Genomic DNA, 25,720 nt, shown 5'->3' with positions numbered 1-25,720 from the left:
GGCATAGAATGGCAGTTTGGCAACTGAAATATCAGATGGAATATATGTCTGAAATCTGTATTTCTAAACGTCTGTAACAGAATGAATTGACCCCCCCCCCCCCCCCCCCCCCCCCCCCCCCCCCCCGTTATTCCCAATCATCAAAGCAGGATGCAGATGCACCATCCATATCCAAAGAGATTAATGGGACCATAAAAACATTTCCATCCTTCCTATTCCCTGTGAATGAGTATGCCAGAGCAACTTGGGAATCTATAGTTTTGTCTTCAACCAAATGATACCAGAATGATAATTTACCATCATCTGTTATAGAATATGCTACATTATATGCAATCTTTTTACTATGTTGTAGATTTACTGAGAAAGTTACGTTATTGCTAGCCAACGTGTTAGGAAAAGAAAAAAAACCTTTCAAATGAATGCTGCCATAAAGAATTAAAACACCTATTGTACATCTTTTAAAACTAAGATTAAACTCTAGGGTTAAAGGGTGACTGGGAGAGTCACTGATAGAGAAGGATCTGGGTGTACTTGTAGATAATAGACTACAGAACAGCACACAATGTCAGTCAGCTGCTTCTAAGGCCAGCAGGATATTGTCATGCATTAAAACAGGCATGGACTCACGGGACAGGGATATAATATTACCGCTTTATAAAGCTTTGGTACGGCCTCATCTGGAGTATGCCGTCCAGTTTTGGAACCCGATTCATAAAAAGGATGTTCTAGAGCTGGAGAGGGTACAAAGACGGGCAACTAAACTAATAAGGGGAATGGAGCATCTTAGTTATGAGGAGAGTTTAAAAGAGTTACATTTGTTTAGTCTGGAGAAGAGACGTTTAAGGGGAGATATGATTAACTTATTTAAATATATAAATGGCCCCTACAAGAAATATGGGGAAAAGATGTTCCAGGTAAAACCCCCTCAAAGGACAAGAGGGCACTGCCTCCGCCTGGAGAAAAAAAGGTTCAATCTCCGGAGGCGACAAGTCTTCTTTACCATGAGAACTGTGAATCTGTGGAACAGTCTACCACAGGATCTGGTCACAGCAAAAACAGTAGAGGGCTTCAAAACAGGGCTAGACAAATTCTTAGACCAAAATAATATAAATGCATATGTATAGAACCTATCACCCCTCCCCCTTCCCTATATCCATCCCCTCCTTGGTTGAACTTGATGGACATGTGTCTTTTTTCAACCGTATTAACTATGTAACTATGTAACTATATCTCTATAAGATCCATGAAATACTTTAGCTTATAATTGGGTTATGTATCCTGTTCTTTTTCTGCTGTTGTTCATTCTGCTTATCAAGGGGATTGGAAAGGACAGGACTGTGTGAAGGTACTTTTTTAATATGAGAAAAACATGCGCTCTCCGCTACTAAAGTGAAGTTATAACTTTAACTTTAGTGTGAGGCTAAAAAAGAATGTATAGTATAGTAGAAGTATAGTTTTGAACAGTGTTAGACTGGGGTATCTTGGGCCCACCAGAGGAAATGATCCTGAGGGCTAACCAGTAAAGACCCAGTGAGAAACAATATGCCGGTCAATGTTAGTGCAGGTTCTAAAGCTGGGGGCCCACCGGAGGATCCTCCGTTCCTCTGCTGAGCCAGTCCAGCACTGGTTTTGAAGCTCAACCCAAGAGGATCAGTGATCAATCCAAAAACTATAGTTCTTTACATCACATGCCCTGATTCCAACTATGTTTTTACTTTCTTGTTACCCTCCTTGTTTCCAAGATAAATGGGACAATTCGGTTGACAATCTGCACTTTTCTCTTAATTATTAGATGGGTCAGAAACTTAATTGCTAAATAGGGTGTGAATGCTAGGTCCAAGGTAGTGTATAAATATGAGCTTTATAATCACACCATCCTGAACATGATTCACACGCCTCCTAACCACAATCATTTGAGCCCAGCCTTCACAACCCTAAAGTTGCACATCTAACTATTCAGTGACAAAGTATGATAGTGAACCAAATTTAAAAAAATGAACAAAAAGTGGACATCAAATTATTTTTTTTTGGAGCAAGTAAGGCTGTCTTCAATAAGAATTGCTTACATAGAAACACTTGTATAAACCATACATAGCGATAAATCTGAGAGCAAAACTGAAAGTAATATTAGAGCCCTCCTGCCTGAACTGTACAAGTGCCCTATGATGACAGTGAGAGGGCATGGATAGAGCTCTGGCAGTGGCTTTTCTCTCTGAGAATAAAGGGGTTGGGCAGTGAAGATCCATCTTGTTTAACACCTATTTCTATTGACATCATCTTTTGGTGGAGACTCTGGAGGCCCCTACTCACGTTATACTGACAGCTGAACCTGCCTCCAGCAGGGAGTTTGGCCAACTTTAGTATAAAGTGTACGGGGACTGTAAGTGGCAGCAGCCCATGATGATTGTGGTGATTTTCAGTCATACAGAGAGGAGGAATATGAACTATTGGAGCATTCAGCACAGCTGGGGGAAGGATACTATAAATTTAGTTATGTGGCAGAGTAACCAGTGCACAGAGGGACATACATGGACTTATAGGGCCTGTAGAAAACCTCTTTAGCTCCATTGCATGTGCTTTTTTTGAGACCCTCCTACTATATGACCAATATGGAAACATGAGGTCGACAAAACACATGTTGCCTTTGTCATGGGACAACCCTATCAAACCACTTTATCTTGGGAACTAGGGGGTGTAGCAAGGAAGTAAAGACATTTTTTGAAAACAAGTTGAAATAACTAAAGTTTTTGGGGACTGACCAAGGCTATGTTTCGACTTCCTGAGAATATCAGCTTAAGGCGGCCGTCTTATTAAATAGATGGCCACTAATATTGATCATGATTATTATTACCGGACGTCTATGTTACAAGATGGCTGCCTATCCTGATATTTTCCTTAACTGGGAACATAGCCCAAGGGTGTTTTTTAAGTAGGACTGAGCTGCAATACCGGACAAGGCCACTGGAAAAAAAAAGCAGACCTATTTTTTTCTTGTCTCAGACAATCCCCCAATATTCTAGTTTACATAATGGCACATTTATTGATTGCAAATTGTTTTGTTACACCTAATTTATGCAACTAAGTCTACTTACACAGCATTCATCAGTAACATTTATGCTGTCCTAGATGGCAAGGATGACCATTCTAGCTGTAGTTAAACATTACAGGGAAGCATGTGCACCAATTGAGAATATATCATGTTTTTTACACAACGAAAGAGAAACATGAACTTATCATTTACAATGAGGCACATATGCACGGTCAATGTGCATACACAAGGCAGTTTAGCTGGTTTTCAACATCATCAGTTGCAAAAATATAGTTTGTGAAAATTAAAACACACACAAAAAAAAACCAAACAAAGCATTTAAACTGTCCTTGTTTCTAGAATATTGAGTATTTACACATGAACATATTAACTGTTCATCTAGTACCAAGATGATACACACTTGGCATGGCATATCAGGTATCGTCACAACCTATGGAGGGGCAGTGTAATAAAACACAGCTAGAATAAGAGAAATAAATAAATTACCATAAAAACATCATGTCATACAATTGTCTTTCTAGGATCGCCACCTTATGTGGAAGAAGAGTAAAATCATATGTGTATATGAGCAATCGCTATATGTCATTCTAATTTTATGTTACTTTTCTGTATACTAAAGGTTGTGAGGTATAAATTATGATCTATTCAAGTGCTAGCAAGAGATCCAGTGTATAACAGAAATAATATACATTGTGAGAAACAATACTAAATGCTACTTAGAATTATTGCTAGCATCGGCTTTACTGTATATATATATATATAAAAAAAAACGACTTGATATGGGTGGCTATCTCATAATTTGTTTAATCCCTGATCTTATGTTGCAGCAACAGTACCTTGAAAATGAGAATTAAAGGAAATGGGCAATAGTACCAAAAATAGAACAACTAAGAACCCCCTTTTTATCGCCAAAGTTAACATTTCTTTTCATTCCAAGATTATTATTATTTTTTTAAACATAATATTTTACAGAATCATCCTTTCATTAAATCTATTTAAAATCCACTCAGAAAATAACATATAAAAAAGATATTTGTAAAAATATGGTAAGCCTAACAAAAGAAACGTCGTTTAAAGGTATGAACAAAACCTCCTTCGATCTGAAATAAATACAATTTATAAAAAATAGTTGCAAACACCTTTATACATTCACTATACAAAAGAAAGAGTGCAATAGAGAAAAAATGAGCTGAAATAAGTACATTGAGATACACTTCATAAGTGTGTTGCTGTTAGTTTCAACAGTCTTAGATTTTTTTTTTTACTTTTTTATGTTTTATATTGTTTTATGACTGCTGGGGAAGTAAGTAGTGCAATATTGGAGTTGTTAATACAGCACACCAATCAGCCATTTCCTTTGTGCTAGTGTACACAACAGAGCAATCTATGCATGAAGTCTATTCCTTTGTGTCATTTTCTAGGCCCAGCAGATACTTTTTTTTTTCTTTTTGCATGCTATACATGGATTCCCTTCACGGCTTGTTTTATACTTTCTAAAAGAGCTTTGCATTCTGGAGAATATTCCCGTTCCATATTGCTGTACATTTCTGTTAGTGTATTTACATATGTTTCAAAGTTGTGTTCACCGATTGGTTCCTAAATGAAAGAAAAGAAAAAAACAGGTGAGACTCATGGTAATCCACACTAACCTAGACAAATGCATTATATGATCAATTATAATTATGTTAAAAATTACACCAAGAAGATGCAATTATTTTTCCCTTTTGGTTACATATATACACCTGTACAGTATATACCCCATCTTACAAAGCTATGCTCAACATGTGTTGTTTACAATGTTTTACCACTAAAATGTGTGTATCTGTATTTCAGAACAGAAGGACACACATATCATGGTCAGAAAAGTTATTTTTTCACTTCACTTAAAAGGATTCCTTATTTTTTATTTAAAAAGCTGTTGGAAAAAAGCTATGTTCACCTGTACAATCCCACATCACTGTCCCCTAGTGATGCCCAGTCCCAGCTCATTCTTACTTCCTGGTCCCCAGAAGGAATTGCCCATTCACTGCTTGAGGCGGGTCACTGCTAGGGCCAGTGATTGGACATGTGGCAATTTACTGTGCATTGAGAGTAGAAAAGGGAAGACCAGTGGGGATAAGGAAACCCCATAGGGAAAAGCAGGGGATCAAGCAGATACTTACTTTTACATAGTAAGGCTATGTTCACATTCGGTAAGAGACCGTCCGCTCTGTGACCCGGCCGGTCTCTGAAAAGATCACCCGCAGAGTTCTGAACTCCCCACAGCACACAATAGAGCAAGCAGCCGGAGCCGCTCGCTCTACTGTGTGAACTGACAGGGTTTTCTGCGGCCGCGACGTGTCAGTTTTCGATGGCGCCGCATGGGATCCCGGACGGAGGGTATACCATGTGTATATACTCCGTCCGGGATTCCCTCAGGCTGCAGCATTACGTAAGTGCCGGGGGAAATCATGGCCGTTTTTACAATGGCCGTGATTTCTGCGGCACTTACGTAGTGTGAACATAGCCAGAAAGCACAATGTTAGTTATATCTTCCACTAGAGACACCTAGTGTATTAGCCTACAGCGAACCATTATAAATTATTTGAAAAGTTGGTATGTAATACTATTTATGTGACTGTGCCCTGCTTACCCTGGAGGTGTTCCTCACAGGAGACTTGGCAGACTTGGTTTAAAAGGGTCCTCTTATTTTAAAAAAAAGTCCATATAAACAGCGTAGAGATCCCAGTTTTTCAACCCCATCTATGAGCCAGGGTGGAGAGCTGCTAGCAACCATCAGCTTTTACAATGGTTGACTTGAACCACCAATGTATTACATGAACATATTCTCTTTATAAGGTAATCCTTTAGGCCCCGTTCCCACTGAGCAAAACTAGCAGAATTCCGCGGCAGAATTGTCCGCCGCGGAATGCCGTTAGCCTCCCGCTCATAATCGGAGTCTATGGGAGGCGCGTGCTCCTGCCCTGTCCGCGCTGAAGAATGAACATGTTCATTCTTCAGCGCGGACAGAGCAAGAGTGCGCATCTCCTATAGACTCCCATTATGAGCGGGAGGCTAACGGCATTCCGCGGCGGACAATTCCACCACGGAATTCCTCTAGTTTTGCTCAGTGGGAAAGGGGCCTTAAAACGTTTTGATAGGAACAGGCAGTAATCTCAGCACTTGGACGCCCCACCCATGAAAACTTCTGTCATGTTACTATGACATGACAAAATTTTTATAAATTTAAAAGCATTAGTACCCTTTAATATAATATTATATATGAAAAATAAATATTTTTCTTCAACTATCATCCTACAAAACAGGACTATATCCAGTCTGGAAACCTGCCACCGTTATTTGTAGACTATGGGGGAGATTTATCAAACATGGTGTAAAGTGAAACTGGCTCCTAGCAACCAATCAGATTCTACTTTTCATTCCTCACAGACTCTTTGGAAAATAAAAGGTGTAATCTGATTGGTTGCTAGGGACAACTGAGCCAGTTTCACTTTACACCATGTTTGATAAATCTCCCCCTATAAGTTTATAAATTGATGTGCATTGATTGGAGCAAAGTCCAGCAAAGTAGCATAACTCTGTCAATATGTCAAAATTTACTGATCACATTGGATATTACTGCTGAGACCCTCTGTGATCCTGAGAAATAGAGCCGGTGGGGCGAGATGTTCACTCCCTAGCTGTCAATAAGGTCTGCTCCATTAAGGTTTGTGGAGCAAATGAGTCAAAGACCCCTGCTGGCTGGGGAGTGTAGGGCATCTTAGAATAAGTGTAGTGCATCTTAGAGGGTCTCAGGAGTGAGACGTAACTTGATCAGTAACTTTTCATATGTCTGATGACATTAAGTTACTGGAAAGGACGTTGATATGAGGCCTTTTTAATTTTATTGTATGAGTAGTTACATTTTTGAGAATACCAAATATTCATTTTTTATTTGTTAGTTTTTAGTAAAGGTACTAGAATTATTAATAATTATTTATTTTAAGTATGTAGGTTATTTTTCTTTTAAGTATACTTTATTAAACTTTAATTTTTTTTAGCCCTCTAGAAGACATGTACTTTTACATCATATTTATTCATTCATTATTACAAATCACTAAATAAGATCCTGTGGACAGACCTGTGTAATGCTGTGTTTACACGGAACGATTATTGTGCGGATTTGCACGATAGCGATCGAATTCGAACAATAATTGTACGTGTAAAGGCACGAGCGAGAAAGCTACGAGCGAGAAATCGTTCATTTTGATCTTTGAACATGTTCTCAAAACGTTGTTGGTCGTTCGCAAAAAAATTTGCAGATCGTTCCGTGTAAACAGTTGTTCACCGATTTAACCTATGTGTGAGATAGGCTTAAGTGATCGCAAAACGATCGCAAAACAATTTCTCTGTATGATATATCGTTCCGTCTAAACGCTGATCGTTATAAAAACAAAATCATTACTTCGAAATCGTTAATCGCACGATCTGGCGAATTATCGCTCCACGTTAACGCAGCATTAGACTGTGCGATCTAACTATATTAGACACAGGTTGTTATTTAATTATAGCCCAAAGGTGTAAAGCTTTGATAGAATCATATTTTGTTAATCAAAAATATTCTTTATAACGTCTATTCAGATTTATTGTAACATAGCAGTGCCTGATAATACAGTTGAACCAACATTTCCCACAGTCAATATGTAGGACCTGTCATTCCCACAGTCAATATGTAGGACCTGTCATTCCCACAGTCAATATGTAGGACCTGTCATTCCCACAGTCAATATGTAGGACCTGTCATTCCCACAGTCAATATGTAGGACCTGTCATTCCCACAGTCAATATGTAGGACCTGTCATTCCCACAGTCAATATGTAGGACCTGTCATTCCCACAGTCAATAAGGAGGGGCTGTCATTATCACATCCAATAAGTAGGACCTGTCATTCCCACAGTCAATAAGGGGGACCTGTCATTCCCACAGTCAATAAGTTGGACCTGTCATTCCCACAGTCAATAAGTTGGACCTGTCATTCTCACAGTCAATAAGGAGGGCCTGTCATTCCCACAGTAAATAAGGAGGACCTGTCATTCTCACAGTCAATAAGGAGGGCCTGTCATTCTCACAGTCAATAAGGAGGGCCTGTCATTCTCACAGTCAATAAGGAGGGCCTGTCATTCTCACAGTCAATAAGGAGGACCTGTCATTCCCACAGTAAATAAGGAGGACCTGTCATTCTCACATCCAAAAAGGAGGGCCTCTCATTCTCACATCCAATAAGGAGGAACTGTCATTCCCACAGTCAATAAGGAGGGCCTGTCATTCTCACAGTCAATAAGGAGGGCCTGTGATTCTCACAGTCAATAAGGAGGACCTGTCATTCCCACAGTAAATAAGGAGGACCTGTCATTCTCACATCCAAAAAGGAGGACCTGTCATTCTCACATCCAAAAAGGAGGGCCTCTCATTCTAACATCTAATAAGGAGGAACTGTCATTCCCACAGTAAATAAGGAGGACCTGTCATTCTCACATCCAAAAAGGAGGGCCTCTCATTCTAACATCTAATAAGGAGGAACTGTCATTCCCACAGTCAATAAGGAGGACCTGTCATTCTCACATCCAATAAGGAGGACCTGTCATTCCCACAGTAAAAAAAGGAGGACCTGTCATTCACACAGTTAATAAGGAGGACCTGTCATTCTCACAGTCAAAAAGGAGGACCTGTCATTCCTACAGTCAATAAGGAGGACCTGTCATTCTCACATCCAAAAAGGAGGGCCTCTCATTCTCACATCCAATAAGGAGGAACTGTCATTCCCACGGTCAATAAGGAGGACCTGTCATTCTCACATCCAATAAGGAGGACCTGTCATTCCCACAGTCAATAAGGAGGACCTGTCATTCCTACAGTCAATAAGGAGGACCTGTCAGTCTCACAGTCAATAAGGAATGTATTTACTAAAAGACAGTCCACTGGTCCCCTATAAGACGATACACAATCAATCAAATAAAACCAAGGCCATCCTTTTTAATCATATACAGTATGCCAATCATTTGTAGCATATCTATGGTTACATAGGTCTTTTTACATTTCTAGAGAATAGCATATAGGAATGTGCACAGGTCATTAGGCTCCTTCGGGGATAAGTCTTAGCAGAAAGCAGGGAGTTGAAGGGAGGGGGATGCAAAGCTTGGTAGGCTCTTAGCATACTGTTTGTAGCACACTTTATAGTAGATGCAATTTAATTTATTGTCCTCATTATGGGAATTTATATGGTCTTACCATTTGTGGAAGCTGGATATCGGCAAGACTTGAAATAAGGGCTTGGCTTAGACCTGCCAACTCTTTCAAAAGACTTTCATTGTTCTGCTCTATGAGTTTGTTCTCCTCCTCTATTGTTTTCAGATTTGTCTCCATTGAAGAGATCTAAATCAGAAAATTTTATTGGTTACAAGGAAACTGATTATAGTTGGAATGAGGAAAAACAATCTGTTTGCAATCTAAATGAATTTTAAGTAGCTCTATATCAAACATACTGTCTAATTATTATTCTTTTTTTGTATTTATTTTTGTTTTATTTTGACTGTGTATGGGGGTAGGGGGTGGGCAATAGCAGATATCTGGGGAAAAGGAACAGTTATGTTGTATCTCTGATCTTTTGTTCCAACAAGTTGTGTGCTGCCGGCAGAGGAGTACATATGTACACCATGTACACTCTGTTGGTTTAACTGTGCATTCATATGGGGTGGTTTTATGTAATAAAAGTATGGATAATAGATAGACAAAGGAATGGTATCTAAAGTACTGTATATAAAGGCTACCAAAGAATCTAACTAATATACAGTTGCTACCTACAAAGTGTTACTGTCATTTGAAGTAACTCTTGAAATTACAGACATAATAAAAGTTACTAATCACACTGGGTCTCAATCCTGGATTTCAAGACCAGCGTAGTCTTAAATTAGGCCTGCGTCCTTTTCCCCGGCCGGATTTACTAGGAGGCGCACGGCATTGTTATATGTAAAGGAAGCAAGTATTCATAGCAGATATTGGCCCTTTAGAATTTATCCACTCATAGTCCCAACATTTTTTGTTAACCCTCCAAATCACTTTAGTGTAGTTTACTTGGCCAGTCAAATAATATACCATAGGCATTATTTATAAATTTGAATAAGGGAGATTTCTTACCATGATTTGCAAAACTAAATGCCAACATATCATGTGCATGGCTAAGCACAAGCCCCCTAAACCTTATTGACTTGAATGAAGTCAGCTAGTGACTAAGTATAGGTCATTTTACAAACATATACATGTCTGGACTCTGAGCTTTAGAGTCCAAGTGAAAACTCTTATACAATCGGGAGATTACTCAAATGTAGTTGCTAGCTGACTTTAGGCCATTAAAGTCTATGGGACCTGTGCCTGTCTGTACACTAATACTTTGGCATCCCATTTATCCCATAAATGCAAATTATGGTGTAAATGCATCCTGGTTCATGTGTTGGTTGAAGATGTTCAGTCTAAAGAGATTTGCCAAATAATAAACAACAAATAAATAAATAATTTCTGACACTAATGGAACATGGACTATGATTTTCATTTCATGGGTCCTCAAAAAAAACAAAAACCCTCATTTTTTGCCAAATGAAAATGTGGGTTTGGTAGTTGTTGGTTAATAATAAAAAACAACTACATATATTGCTGAATGTATTATTTAAAATGGCAAAAATTACTTTAGGCCATGTTCAGATGTTGCCGCTGTCGGTGATGTTCATCCCGGCCGGTACTGCAGTATCAGACGAGTTAACATTGCTTCTTTTTAATTGGAATGTTGGGTCTGCCAATGTTGGGTCTCCCCAATTTCGGGTCTGCCAGCACTCCAGTTAACCATAGCAGATAATGTAAAGTATGGCCGGAGCCGCATTATACAATGTATGCACAGTCTATTTCGTACGGCCGCTGTTCAATGAATAGCGGCTGCACAAAATAAACATGGCAGTTTTCTATGTGATCCCATGGCATCCTGGCTAGAGTGTATACAGTGAGTATACTCTCCGGACGGGATTCTTTAGGGGTTAATGCGATTGGCCGTTGTGATTAAACACTGGCTGTTGTTGCAAACTTGCAACAACGGCCGTTGTTTAATCAACAAATACATTGTGTGAACGTGGCGCCCAGACTGCACCAAGCATCCAAAAAATATCCAGAGCTGTGAACAGACATGAGTTATTAACTACAACCTGTAACACTGAACATGTAACACGTACAGGGGCAGAGCTGCCGCTTAGGCTGATTTGTCAGATTCTAATTAATCTAATGAAGTCATTTTTGCATTTCCATATACTCTTCCCCCTGGATTTCTGGTCATCCACAGGATATTCCAGGGACATCTGAATCTTGCATCTCCCTGTTATCAGATTTTACCTAATGTGTGATTGCTGATAAGCCTACAAAAGTCTGGAAAGTCAAGCTAAAGGCCCTATTACACGGGCCGACAGGGAGGTGCAAACTAGCGCTATTAGCGCTCGTTTGCTCCTCGTTCCTTGCTCGCTGCCACCGCTATTCCACGCGGTAGCAGCGAGCAGGTGAGTGTAGGGGGCGGCTCAGGGGGGGCTGCCCGGGGGATCGCTGTTCGACCGGGCAGCCCATGGGGGATAGTGGCGGTCTGCTGCCGCCGCTCCGTGGAGTCGCTATCCTGGTCATTTGTGTTTCAACATGTTTGAAAGACAAACGACGCAACGATTAGCCAACATGAATGATGTTGGTTAGTGTTTTTGCCCTAGAGCAAAAATAAAATACCCAAAGGGATAAAAGTTTCCAGACTCCTCTACCCCTCTCACCCCACCACCTACTCTAGTGACCTTATTCCCTCACACCTTGTCCAGTCTCTCTCTTCTGCTCTTACTTTAATGGAACCAATCAGCATGGTTATGCTGATATGGTTCCCAGCTGCACAGTATAGATCTATTGTGTAACTCCCCGAGCATACCAGTCGCATCTGCAGTGGTAGCTTTACATCAGGGAAAAATGAGTTTGATGTGAGGCTGGGAGAGGGCCGGCAACTAGTCTTCTGGGCAGAGAGCTGCCTGTAACTGGTCACGGCTCTCTGCCTGTCAGCACGCAGTGCGGGGATGATTGACCTCTTAGTGGCTTTTAGAGTATCATTTCCTGCCTCCAAGAAGATGTAGGGGACCGCACTTCCAAAAAGAATATCCAATTTATTCACACCAATGCAACGTTTCGGCTCTATGTGCGTAGCCTTTCTCAAGCAGTGAAGGCTACGCACATAGAGCTGAAGCGTTGCATTGGTGTGAATAAAGTGGAAATTCTTTTTGGAAGTGCGGTCTCCTACATCTTCTTGGATATTTCATACAAAGCTGGGTCCAGTTTGGTGAGAATTTCACCCACAATCTTCTTTTTTTCTTATGCTGCTGAAAACTTGTTTTTTATGCATTTCCGGCCTCCACCTCATCTTCCCTTCCCCTTACAGTTTGGGTTCCTCAGGGATCAGTCCTGGGCCCTCTCCTTTTCTCTCTTTACACTCTACCCATTGGATAAATCATCAACAAGTTTGGTTTTTGGTACCATGTCTATGCTGATGATACACAGCAATATACCTCCTCCCATAATACCACCTCTTCTTTCCAGTGACTGACTGTCTGCCGTCTCTAAAGTTATGTCCTCCATAACTCAATGTCCTCCATAACTCAAGCTCAATTTTGCTATAATTGAGCTGCTTGTATTCCCTCCCTCTGCTAACCGCTCTCCACCTGACATTTCCATCTCTGTCTATAGTGAAACAATAATCCCTACACAGAAAGCCCGCTGCCTTGGGGTTATGTTAGACTCTTATCTGTCCTTCACTCCTCATATTAAATTTTTTTCAAGTTCCTGTCACCTGCCTCTAAAAAACATCTCTAAAATCCGTCCCTTCCTTACTGTTTAATTGGCCAAAACTCTCATTGTCGCTCTGATTCATTCCTGTCTAAACTACTGCAATTCCTTATTAATTGGCCTTCTCTAATCTCTCCCTTCTTCAGTCCATTTTCAATATAGCGGCCAGGCTCATCTCCCTGTCCAGCCGCTACACCGATGCCTCCCGCTGTGCCAGTCACTACATTGGCTCCCTATTAAGCAAGCATTGGCTTCCTATTAAACAATATAAACTCCTCCTGCTCACTTACAAATCTCTCCCCAGTGCTGCCCTTCCCTACATCTTCTCCCTCATGTCTGCCTACTGCCCAACTGTGCTTTATGCCCTGCTAATGACCGACACATAACATCCTCCTTAATCCGCACCTCTCACTCCCATCTTCAGGATTTTAGCCTAGCTGCATCGGTTCTACGGAATGCATTACCTAAGAATGTCAGGCTCATCTCCAATACCCAAAGCTTCCAACATGCTTTAAAAACACATCTTTTCAGACAGGCCTGTCAGGTTTCCTAATTTGGTGAACACCCCCTTACCCAACCCCCTGGTCAAGTACCTGTACATGCACACATTGTTGACTGGCTCACCCTTCTCTACCCGCACTGCCCTATTTATAAAGATGGCTGGACTATAGTAACAGGGAAGCACTTTTGCCCTGCTGCCCCTGCTCCATCTTCTTCTCATATTCTGTAAACTTAGATGTGCAGGGCCCTCACTCCTCATCTATGGTTTGATAATTACGTGTGTAGCTCTTTAATGCCTGTGTTTTTTCAATGCATGTAGCCCCAGAATTGTAAAGTGCTGCGGTATCTGTTGGCGCTATATAAATATAAATTATTATTATTATTATTATTATTCTAATAGATTGACTGTGCAGTATAAGTAATATTTATCCTAGAGGTTGTCACGATTGCAGCAATACCATATGTGTATTTTCTAAGGCTTACAATTTAAAAAAAAAATATATTAAAATAATTTTAATTGCATATTTTTCGAATAAAAAATTTATGAATACATGTTTTCTGACTAAACTGCAGGTTTCCAAGTTTATTTCACAGAACGACTAAAAGTGTTTTCTAACCTGGGTTTGAAGTTTCATCATGTCAGCTTCTATCTTCAAATTTGATTCATTCAATTCTTTGATCTCTTCATCTAAATTCCTGATATCATCCCCATTTTCTATGCCTGCTGGTACATTAACATATTTATATTTTATGAGCAGTGATTTTCAGTAGCATGACCAAATTGTCAATTTTGTATTGTCATGAAAGGGTGATGTGCATGAGTTGTGAATAAAAATAAATATATATATAAAAAAAATAGTTTCCCCAAAAAATATTATTTTTCTCTGAAATAACTTATTTTCAGGGGTAGGTTTTTTTCCCCTATGGACAACAATCAGACATTATGTTCGATCCGTTTTTTTTACTCCATGGAGTAGCTTTTTCTTTTTAACTCCTGTACCATAGCATATACAGTATACCAATTAGAAAGGTGCAAGTCCATTCATAGATTCAGCCTGAATCTGTAAACTTGGGAGTCAGGAGATGGAACTCTGGGAAAGGACCCCGAAGCTTGTGAGAGATTTTGCCCTGCCATGGCGGGAGGTTGTGGGGCATTTGTCCAGGACGGTTGGGAGCTACGGTATGACTATTCTCCGTTTCTGTAAAGTGACATAACCTACCATAACCGAGTGCAGGAGATGCTGACTGTAACTAGGGCTTATTTTTAGAGTAGGGCTTATATTTCAAGTTTACTTTAAAAAATCAAGCTAGGGCTTATTTTCAGGTTAATAATTATTTTTGGAGAAACAGGATCAGTTTTATATGGTTTGGGGCCTAATTCCAATTTTGTTGGTAAACCCAACAGTACCTGAGATATAGACATTTGGCTGTATAAATAACTCAATGATGGGTTAAAGATTCTGGTGGTGAGCCATATTTACATTAAAAGTAACCTCTTTTATAAAAAAAATATATATATAATGCGATTCAGCTGGTGTACTCTGTGCTCATGAAGCACATGGTTCCTGCAGTGACTTTATTCAGCACATATCCAAGGCAATGTAATGGTTAAGGGAGAAGTCCAGTGAAAATTTATTTTAAAGTATTGTATTGGATGCCAAAAGTTATACAAATTACCAATATACACTTATTACGGGAAATGCTTATAAAGTGCTTTTTTCCCTGCACTTACTACTACATCAACCTTGATGCAGTAGTAAGTGCAGGGAAAAAAGCACTTTATAAGCATTTCCCATAATAAGTGTATATTGGTGATTTGTATAACTTTTGGGGGGGGCAATACAATACTTTAATAAAAAAAATTTGCCAGACTTCTCCTTTAAGTGAAATGTAGCATTTGCTTCCATTACTTTATTTTTTAACATTGATAATACTCCATGGATGATGAGAATTCTTCCCTGAGCTGATCAGAATTTGTGGCATAAAATTTGTGAGATACCCTTGGATAACTTTAATATACTTTGTTAATAGTTTTAAATCAATATCAACAGAGCAAAATAGTTCTGCCTAGAATAAAAAATGTTTTCTTGCTCCAAAAACATTGATTCACACCTCTTTTTAACCACTTACAGATTGCCTAATGACTTAAAGTGAATCTGTACCCACAATCTGCCCCCACCCCCCAACCGTTTGTACCGTCTGATAGCTGCTTTTAATCCAAGATCTTTCCTGGGGTCCGTTCGGCAGGTGATGCAGTTTTTGTGCTAAAAAACAATTTTTAAAATTGAAGCCCTGTGTCAAACTAGCATGGCTTAGAGTACCCATGCCCTAGGAATATGACACCTCTTTGTCTCTCCTTCCCGCCCTCCTCATCATTAGGAATGTCCCTGGGCAGGATTTCTCCTTTTCATCATTCGTCTGAACACTGCACAGGTGCCCTAATGATCCAGCACATGTGCAGTGTTCAGACAAGTGATGAATAAGAGAAATCCTGCCAGGGGCACTCCTAATGATGAGGAGGCACGGAGAAACGGTGCAAGCCTAGGGCACAGACACTCTAGGCCACGCCAATTTTACACAGGGCTGCAAATTTAAAAGTAGTTTATTAGGACAATAACTGCATCACTTGCCGAATGGACCCAAGGACAGATCTAGGATTAAAAGCAGCTATCCGATGGTACAAGCGGTTCAGGGGGGCATATTGTAGGTACAGAGTCTCTTTAAAGCGACTCTGTACCCACTTTCCCCCTTCCCCAACTACTTATACCTACTTGTAGCTCATGTGAAGTCCATTCTTCTATTATGTTTGTGGACGCTGGTAGAGTTTTCGTTCTGGTGAAAAAAGAAGTTTACTTGTGGAGATGTTGTGTCTAAGAGGCGGGCCGAGAGCCTTCGTGCCCAGGTGAAGCGCGGCCTCTGTGGTCCCGGTCTGCGTCTCCCCCTCCTATCGTTACGCCCTTTGTCAGCCCTAACTACTGAAGTTGTTTTCTTGCGCCTGCGCCGTGCGTCAAAACCCCTGGCGCCATTTCCGTGACCTGAGAGGTCAGCGCCCCCTCGTTGCGGGTCATGCTGCACGTCGTCCACGCCCAGTGTTGGCAACGCGATTCTGCGTGGACCGCCTCCAATGTGTTTGTAATCTGCACCGTAGGGCACGTATCCCGCGCAGGTGCAGTAACGCGACCGGATACGTGCGCTACGGTGCTCTACTGCGCATGCGCTGCGACACTGAGGATAGAAGGGACGTAAACAGCATAAACTGGGGGCGTAGTGGGCGAAGACTGACATGGGAGGCGGGACAGGAAAATGGGGAGGCAGATTACAAACACATTGGAGGCGGGCCACACAAAAGGACGTCGCCAACACTGGGCGTGGAAGACGCGCAGCGTGACCCGCAACGAAGGGGCGCTGACCTCTCACGTCACGGAAACAGTGCCAGGGGTTTTCACGCATGGCGCAGGCGCAAGAGAACAACTTCAGTAGTGAGGGTTGGACAAACGGCGTAACGAGAGGAGGGGGAGACGCAGACCGGGACCACAGAGGCGGTGCTTCACCTGGGCACGAAGGCTCTCGGCCCGCCTCTTAGACACAACATCTCCACAAGTAAGCTTCTTTTTTCATCCGAACGAAAACTCTACCAGCATCACATACTAGAAGAATGGACTTCACATGAGCTACAAGTAGGTATAAGTAGTTGGGGAGGGGGGAAAGTGGGTACAGAGTCACTTTACATGAACACTGTCTCTTGACCAGAATAGTCAGGATAAGTGCACGCTCTCTTCGAGCTCTGTGCCACATGACTGAGATGGACTTCCGGTGTAAATCTATTGGATTGTTTAGGTCGAACTTATAGAGAAGTGCTCAGCCTTGTGCTTCTCTCCCTGCTTACTCTTGCAATTGGTCATGGTCCGAACACTTAAACTGTGACTGATCCAAACTTTTGAAAAGTCTTTATGAAATAACTAGAGATAAACGAATTTGCCGAAGTTTGGGTTCGTATGAACCTGAACTATGGGCTTCTGATTCCCGCTTTCTGCAGCCTTCGTTTACAGGGTAGATACCGCCTGGAAAACTGGGATACAGACTTTGGCATAGGCTGTATCCCAGTTTTCCAGGCGGTCCTTAGGCTGTATCCACCCTCTCCACGGAGGCTGCAGACAGCGGGAATAAGACGCACAGAGTTCAGGTTCATACGAACCCGAACTTCGGCAATTTCGCTCTAGAAATCTCTGAATCTCTAGAAATACCAAATAAAGGGGGGTCGTACATTACTGTGGAACCAAGTCCAATAGTTAGGAGGTAATAATGAGGGGTCCTACATTACTGTGGAACCAAGTCCAATAGTTAGGAGGAGGTAGTGTGGATGCACGCTAGAAAGTCATCCCAATACTGACCAATGTAACATAAAAGTAGAAGTCCAACAGCATCCAGGAATTTTCAATGATATTTGATGTTTATTCCATAACTGAGCAAATCACTACAACATTTTGACCCATAGGGTCTTTGTATGCTTTTAAAAACCCTATGGGTCGAAACGTTGCTGTGATTTGTACCATTGAAGTATTCTGGATGGTTTTGAAATTCTTTTCCTTTTAAGTTTCTATGAAATATAAAAATTTGACACATACACATTAAGACACTCGGCCTGTCCACAGGTTTTAACCCATAGGATCTTTGCATGCTTGTAAGAACCTTATGGCTCGGAACATTGCAGTGATTTACTTGGTTATGAAATAAACATCAAATATCATTGAACATTTTGGACTTCTTCTCTTTTTAAGTCTCTATGAAATGTTACCCGGCAAAGGGGACTCTGAAAGACCATTCAGAAACAAAGTCAGCTACTACATGAAAATCTTGCCACCACAGGTGACGAAGATCCGCTGTCAGCAACTGCGAGACTCATCACAGTGCAATGACTTGCAAATCAATCTCATGGACCTCAGAACACATGTCCAGGCCCAGTAAGCGAACAGGTAATGTTGGACTGTGTAATACGGCCCTTAGGGCTGCATCCAACTTCTTCAGCTCCGGTATACAAATGGCTCACATTTGGGTTCATCAACTATCCTCAAGATAGGCTAAACATTTTAAAATGACTTTTGGTTTGTTTTTGTTTTTAATATGTTATAGTAAATTAGCTTATACTCCATGTAAAGCCTTAGGCCATACTTTTGAAGCATCTTGATACAGTACTAGATCTCATGCTTATGTCAGAAACTTCATTCAGAAAACATCAAAAAGAAATAAATGTATTTATTATGCATTTTTGTTTCGGCTCAGAGAAACATTTCCAAGTATCAAAGGAAAGTATTTAGATTAGTGAAAAAGCTTTTATGAAAATGAGTACACCGCAAGTCTTTACCTGCACTTGTCTTGATTTTGACACTCATTAGTTCCTCTGATGTTTTCCCTTTCTTTATGGCTTGTGCGTTTAAAGGGCATCCAGACAAACTGTAAAATACACAGAAGACACTTTACAATGTTGATAAAACAATAGTATTAATACAGCGCATACTTTAAAAGGGTTCTCCAACTTTTCAATCTGCTGACATCTCATTTGAAATAGAAGTTGGCAGCCCTTGAGCTGTGACCCTATAAGTGATAACTAGGACAAAGCGGCCCATGCCTCTTTCACTATCCAGTGGCTATTATCTATAATGCATTTGCTCAATCAAATGGTAGAAGACAGATAAAATTGGAAGTCAATTTAAATGTGTTTGTATTACCTGCATGCGAGACAAATTATACTGTAAGCACATTATACTATACAGAGGTGTAGATATAAGAGGTACAGAAGTCGCATTTGCATGAGGGCGTGCGCTTAATGGAAATGCAAAATAATGCAAAAAGTCCCTCTGTCCCATCTATATCATAAAAATCAAAGTCTGTCTGTCTGTCCTTCTGTCTGTCTGTCTGTCTGTCCTCTATAGACTTCCAAACGCCTGAACCGTTTGACCCCAAATTTGGCACACAGATACATTGGGTGGCCGGGAAGGTTATTGCGAAGGTCCCGTCCCCGCCAGATGTACAGGAGGGGAGGGGGAGGGGAAAGAGAGGCGCCCCATAGAGATGAATTGGAAAATCTCCTCACTGCAAACACAGGTGATATAATTAGCTGCAGCAGACACGGCAGTTGGAGCCTTAGCAACCAATAGGATTACTGCTTTCATTTTCACAGGGAGCAATGGTTGCTAGGGAAGCTGCCTCACAACATCCACAGTAATAACTGGTAGACCCCCTACTCCATCTATACAGTACATGTATATACAGGACCCCCTACTCCATATATACAGTACATGTATACAGGACCCCCTACTCCATCCATACAGGACATGTATATACAGGGCCCCCTACTCCATCTATACAGTACATGTATATACAGGGCCCCCTACTCAATCTATACAGTACATGTATATACAGGACCCTCTACTCCATCTATACAGTACATGTATATACAGGACCCCCTACTCCATCTATACAGTACATGTATATACAGGACCCCCTACTCCATCTATACAGTACATGTATATACAGGGCCCCCTACTCCATCTATACAGTACATGTATATACAGGGCCCCCTACTCCATCTATACAGTACATGTATATACAGGGCCCCCTACTCCATCTATACAGTACATGTATATACAGGGCCCCCTACTCCATCTATACAGTACATGTATATACAGGACCCCCTACTCCAACTATACATTACATGTATATACAGGGCCCCCTACTCCATCTATACAGTACATGTATTTACAGGGCCCCCTACTCCATCCATACAGTACATGTATATACAGGGCCCCCTACTCCATCTATACTGTAAATATATATACAGGGCCCCCTACTCCATCTATACAGTACATGTATATACAGGACCCCCTACTCCATCTATACAGTACATGTATATACAGGACCCCCTACTCCATCTATACAGTACATGTATATACAGGACCCCCTACTCCATCTATACAGTACATGTATATACAGGACCCCCTATGCCAACTATACAGTACATGTATATACAGGGTCCCCTACTCCATCTATACAGTACATATATATATATATATACAGGACCCCCTACTCCATGTATACAGTACATGTATATACAGAAACCCCTACTCCATCTATACAGTACATATATACAGAACCCCCTACTCCATCTATACTGTACATGTATACAGGACCCCCTACTCCATCTATACAGTACATGTATATACAGGACCTCCTACTCCATCAATACTGTACATGTATACAGGACCCCCTACTCCATCTATACAGTACATGTATATACAGGACCCCCTACTCCATCAATACTGTACATGTATACAGGACCCCCTACTCCATCTATACAGTACATGTATATACAGGGCACTACAGGACAGGTATACCAAACTGTGACTGGGTAACACCGCCACACCAGACCTGACCAATACCGCCATACTGGGACTGGATAACACTGCCATACCAGACCTGACCAATACCGCCATACTGTGACTGGGTAACACCACTATACCAGACCTGACCAATACCGCCATACTGTGCTGGATAACACCACTATACCAGACCTGACCAATACCGCCATACTGTGACTGGAGAACACCGCCACACCAGACCTGACCAATACCGCCGTACTGTGACTGGATAACACCGCCATACCAGACATGACCAATACCGACACACTTTACTGAATAACACTGCCATACCAGACCTGACCAATACCGCCATACTGTGACTGGATAACACAGCCACACCAGACCTGACCAATACCGCCATACTGTGACTGGATAACACCGCCATACCAGTCATGACCAATACCGACACACTGTGACTGAATAACACTGCCATACCAGACCTGACCAATACCGCCATACTGTGACTGGAAAACACCGCTATACCAGACCAATACCGCCATACCCCCCTCGAAAAGACACCAGATTTTCTGGCAAGTCTGAACAGGAGGGTACTGCCCCTCTGCAAGGTGCTACCCTACACACCAGACCATGGGTGCCTAATGGTAAATACGACCCTGCAGGTATACAGGACACTGACACTTTATACCCGGGCAGCGCCGGGTACATTTTCTAGTATAAGAATAAAAGTACTCTAAGGGTGCCTTTACACAGAGAGATTTATCTGACAGATTTTTGAAGCCAAAGCCAGGAACAGACTGTAACCAGAGAACAGGTCATAAAGGAAAGACTGAGATTTTTTCTCTTTTTAATCCATTCCTGGCTTTGGCTTCAAAGATATGTCAGATAAATCTCTCTGTGTAAAGGCACCCTAAGGGGCACATATATCATTGTTTTTGTGTCATTAAACTGGTGTATTTTGGGCAGGTAATAAAATTGTACTCATCACTCATAGGCTATGTTCACACAACTTCAAAAATGGAGAAAAAACATCCAATTTTGCTATTTAAAAAAACATCCGTTTTTGCAGCAATTTAAAGAAAAAAAGGGCAATGAAAAACTTTTTCCCAGTAATTGAAGCACATTACAAAGTTATATAACTCTGTAATGTGCTTCAATCACCTATCTGCCTCCCTTCCCTGTCTTTTCCCCCCTCCACCCCCCACCAGGAAGTGTCCTAACTCACACAGACCTGATTACTGCCGTCACCGTCACCAAGCTTTTCTCAGCTCCTTCTCCTGTTACACTAGCCTCCCCCCTCCCCTGCCTTGTCAGGTGACTCAGCTTGCTTAGCTCCCATTGGCTGAACAACTGCAAGCCATCACTTGTCACATCTCACTTGCTTATCTTCCCTCTGACTGACTCCGGCACATAGGAAGCCCCTTCCCTCCCCCCCACCTCATACCCTCTCTCCTGCTGCCATGGACTCAGTGAAGGAGTCATGTCACTAGAGAAGATAAGCTGAGCAAGCAGAGTCACCTGACAAGGAGGGGAGGGGGAGGCTGGTGTAACAGGACCTAGAGCAGCCCTCCTGATGATGACTCATCCTCACAAGAAGGAGCTGCCTGGTGACGGTGACGACAGTAATTAGGTCTGTGTGAGTCAGGACACTTCCTGGTGGGGGGTGGAGGGGGGAAAAGACAGGGAAGGGAGGCAGATAGGTGATTGAAGCACATTACAGAGTTATATAACTTTGTAATGTGCTTCAATTACTGGGAAAAAGTTTTTCATGGCACTTGTCCTTTAACTGACTTCAATGCAATTGCATTGAAGTCAATGGGAAGACGGACGTCCTATGCACACAATGCATTGAAAAACGGACGTTTTTGCCGCCGACGTCAAAATAATGAACATGACGTTTTCGGACGTTTTTTGCAAATAGCGGACGTTTTGTATTAGTTGTTCACACACAGTTCTTCTATTGTCACCATTCTTTCTCAGTTTTTACTATTAAATTCAATGGATTTTTCAATTAAGCCACAACCAAAGGGCAATTAGTAACCCGAAACTAAGATAATGTGCAAACACCCGTCATTGCACTAAGGGGATGCCAGGCTTAAAAAAACGTCCGTTATTTTAGACTCAAAATAACGGATGTCATTTTAAACGGAGCTGACAAAAACGCTGTGTGAACATAGCCATAAAGTGTAAAATAATTGTGCAGCAGTACTCCAGAGTACACTCATCTGTAGTTACCATGTTTCAGTAAATTATGTTTTTATGTTTTATAAGCATCATTAGTTTTCTGACCCACAGATTAAGTCATTAGAACTGTGTACCGTGCTTTTTTATTTTACAAATGTAGGTCCAGTAAACATCCACAATGAACACTTATATACAGGATAACACATTACATTCTCGTTCTTGTATAGGCACTTGCGATATGTTTCTTGCAAAGTGTTGTGTAGTTAAATATTTTCAGTTTGATTAATAAATGTCTGTTTATGCAATATATTTCATTCAAAGTGTCATGTAGTTAAATATTTTAAATTTGATTAATAAATGCCAGTTTATACATATTGTTGTAGCAATATATTATAATAAGGGCTCTATTTCTTACCTACAGATATTGTTTACATGCATGTTACACTAAACGCATACAGGTATGCCGCAAACTTCCACAAGGGGGAGCAAAATTAAAAATAAAGTATAAACATGTGTTTGGTTTTTTATGGTGCTAATATATGATGTTTGGCTCTTCTGTAATTGTGAACCTTTCTATTAAATTGACCTTAGGGTTTGCTTGTCTTGATAGGAAAATTAGAATTTTTAATCCAATGACATTTTTTTTGTAAACAATAGTGACCTCCCCACTAGGGAAACAAACGGCAGTTTACAATACGCTAACCTGCTGTTAAGTTCCCATAGGGCTGGGGATACTGCAAATTAAGGTAATTTTCTTACCCATGAAATTCAGAATACGATACAAAATCCTCAACCACAAACCTGTCCACAGTGCTGCACCTCCCTTCTCTCTATTACCCTACTCATTCTCTAAATTCTACTAATGATCTACTGGACACCACCCACCCCAAACCACCAGTACTGTGAGGGAGATGCCCTAAATGTGAATGGTTGATTTTGTGTTAACTATTGGTGCAACTTTTCATTGTAATCTTGCAAGTTTTGATAGGGATGACACTACTATAAAGTGATCTCTACAGTACATGAAGGATCAGCTTAAGGGTATGTTCACACTGGGGAATCCATGCGGATTCCACAAGTAATGGTTGAGGAAAGTTTTCTGCTTGAAATTCCTTGCCTATTCAGCTCTGGCACAGCAGGAGAAGAATTGAAGGATAATTCAAGCCCCAATGATTCTATAGGATTCCTCTAGCGGAATCCGGCCAAAGAATTGACATTTGGGTGGAAAGCATATCCATGGCAGAAAATCCTTCACGGATATGCCGCCGCATGAACAACATAGTGGAAATCTAATTAAACACAATGGGGCAATGCTATGTTCATATTTTAAGGGCGGAATTTGAAGCGGAGTCTGCAACTACAATTTCATGAAATTTTGCGCAGATTCCTCAGTGCGAACATACCCTAAGGGTAGCTTCAAGCTTTCTGCTGCTGATCCACAGCAGATTTGCCAGTGCGGATTTGATGCTGTATTCATTCATTTTCTCAAAATCCACTTTGATATGATCCGTGTGAAGGTACCCTCCGCTAACTTTGTAGCTTCTTTGTAATGCCAAAAGGGTTAATTTGAGGTCAAGTTGCTGGTGAACTCACTGTTATTAATCGTCGGCATTACAAAGTTTCTACAACGTTTCTGTGTTTTCAATCCACTCCTGGTTATTGGTTGTAAAATACTGCGCAAAACCTCCAAGAACATTGTGGCTGATTTACTAAGACTGGTTTTTCAAGAACCCTACACCTCAGGGTTTTAGTTTTCCTGATGTTCACTAATATGTGTTGTTTCAAACACATACAATTCCCAAAACAATTTTGTTAAAATCAATAAATAAATAAATAAATTAGTAACTCTTATTCTATGGGACCAAAAACTAGATTTTGTAGAGCTTCTTCTTTGAGTAAAACACTTATTTGATTTGTAAAAAGAAATGCTGAAGAAGAGTAAGTATGCAAAGTACCTTCTGTGCGTGACAAAAACATTATTGACATGTCCAAGTCCATTGCAGCCTGGAAGTGGGCAGTGTGGCAGCTCCTGCTTATTTTGCTTCCATGACAAGGATGAGCCATTCATTGTACTCTCTTTTTGTCTTTTAGCAGCCAAGGGACAGCCAGAAGCACTTCGATGAGATGTGTATTTTCCTGATATATGGCCTTGGCCATCACAGCCGACAACAGGACATCTGTGTAGAGGATAACCAGAATTATTTTTACAATATGGCTACTTGGGACATATTATTTGTTATGCTATGTCACCATTGTGCATTCTGTTACAAATCTGGTTCAAGATATCCATGTCATGTTTTATAACCTGCGAATAGTCAGACTGGACTATACAGTGTCTGGCAATGGCAAAAAGGTTTACTACTGTATGACAGGTAAGGCCTACAGTGGATTTAGATTCAGACTGTGCAATGAAAGTTAAAAGGGCTTTCTAGTTATATGTAAAGAATGTTTAATCATTGTATGAATGGAAAGTCATACTGTTTTCTCATATGCTTAAGGTTTTAATTGCTCACTATTTTTTTCCGATATGTATTAGCTGTTATTGAATAAAGCTGGGCATACACATTCAGTAACTTTCAGATGTTCATTTCCTGACTCCATATACATAAACGTTCGGCACAGCTGCTCTGGCAATGATTTATCTCCCCTAGAACAAAAGGGTCAGACAGTAAAAACCCAGTATGCTCAATTCATCTCTCCACTGATAGCATCTGTGGAAAAATAGTAAGCTGCC

At 41.0% G+C, this 25,720-nt stretch overlaps 1 protein-coding gene across 1 annotated transcript in view; it reads right to left on the bottom strand.

Annotated features, from left to right (window-relative positions):
* Positions 1–3,250: 3,250 nt before the first annotated feature.
* The window catches only part of ST18 (ST18 C2H2C-type zinc finger transcription factor), a 75,823-nt gene continuing 53,353 nt past the window's right edge, over positions 3,251–25,720 (bottom strand). The window contains exons 12-16 of the mRNA XM_069960046.1: positions 24,942–25,163; positions 18,792–18,880; positions 14,047–14,150; positions 9,317–9,460; positions 3,251–4,645 (exon numbers count right to left, since the gene is read on the bottom strand). Of these exons, the coding sequence (XP_069816147.1) occupies positions 4,505–4,645; positions 9,317–9,460; positions 14,047–14,150; positions 18,792–18,880; positions 24,942–25,163 (700 nt within the window). The 3' untranslated portion in view covers positions 3,251–4,504. The remainder of the gene's footprint in view (positions 4,646–9,316; positions 9,461–14,046; positions 14,151–18,791; positions 18,881–24,941; positions 25,164–25,720) is intronic.

Source organism: Dendropsophus ebraccatus, chromosome 2, assembly GCF_027789765.1.
Source record: "Dendropsophus ebraccatus isolate aDenEbr1 chromosome 2, aDenEbr1.pat, whole genome shotgun sequence".
NCBI classification, from domain to species: domain Eukaryota; kingdom Metazoa; phylum Chordata; class Amphibia; order Anura; family Hylidae; genus Dendropsophus; species Dendropsophus ebraccatus.
This window is presented reverse-complemented; position numbering and strand designations above follow the sequence as displayed.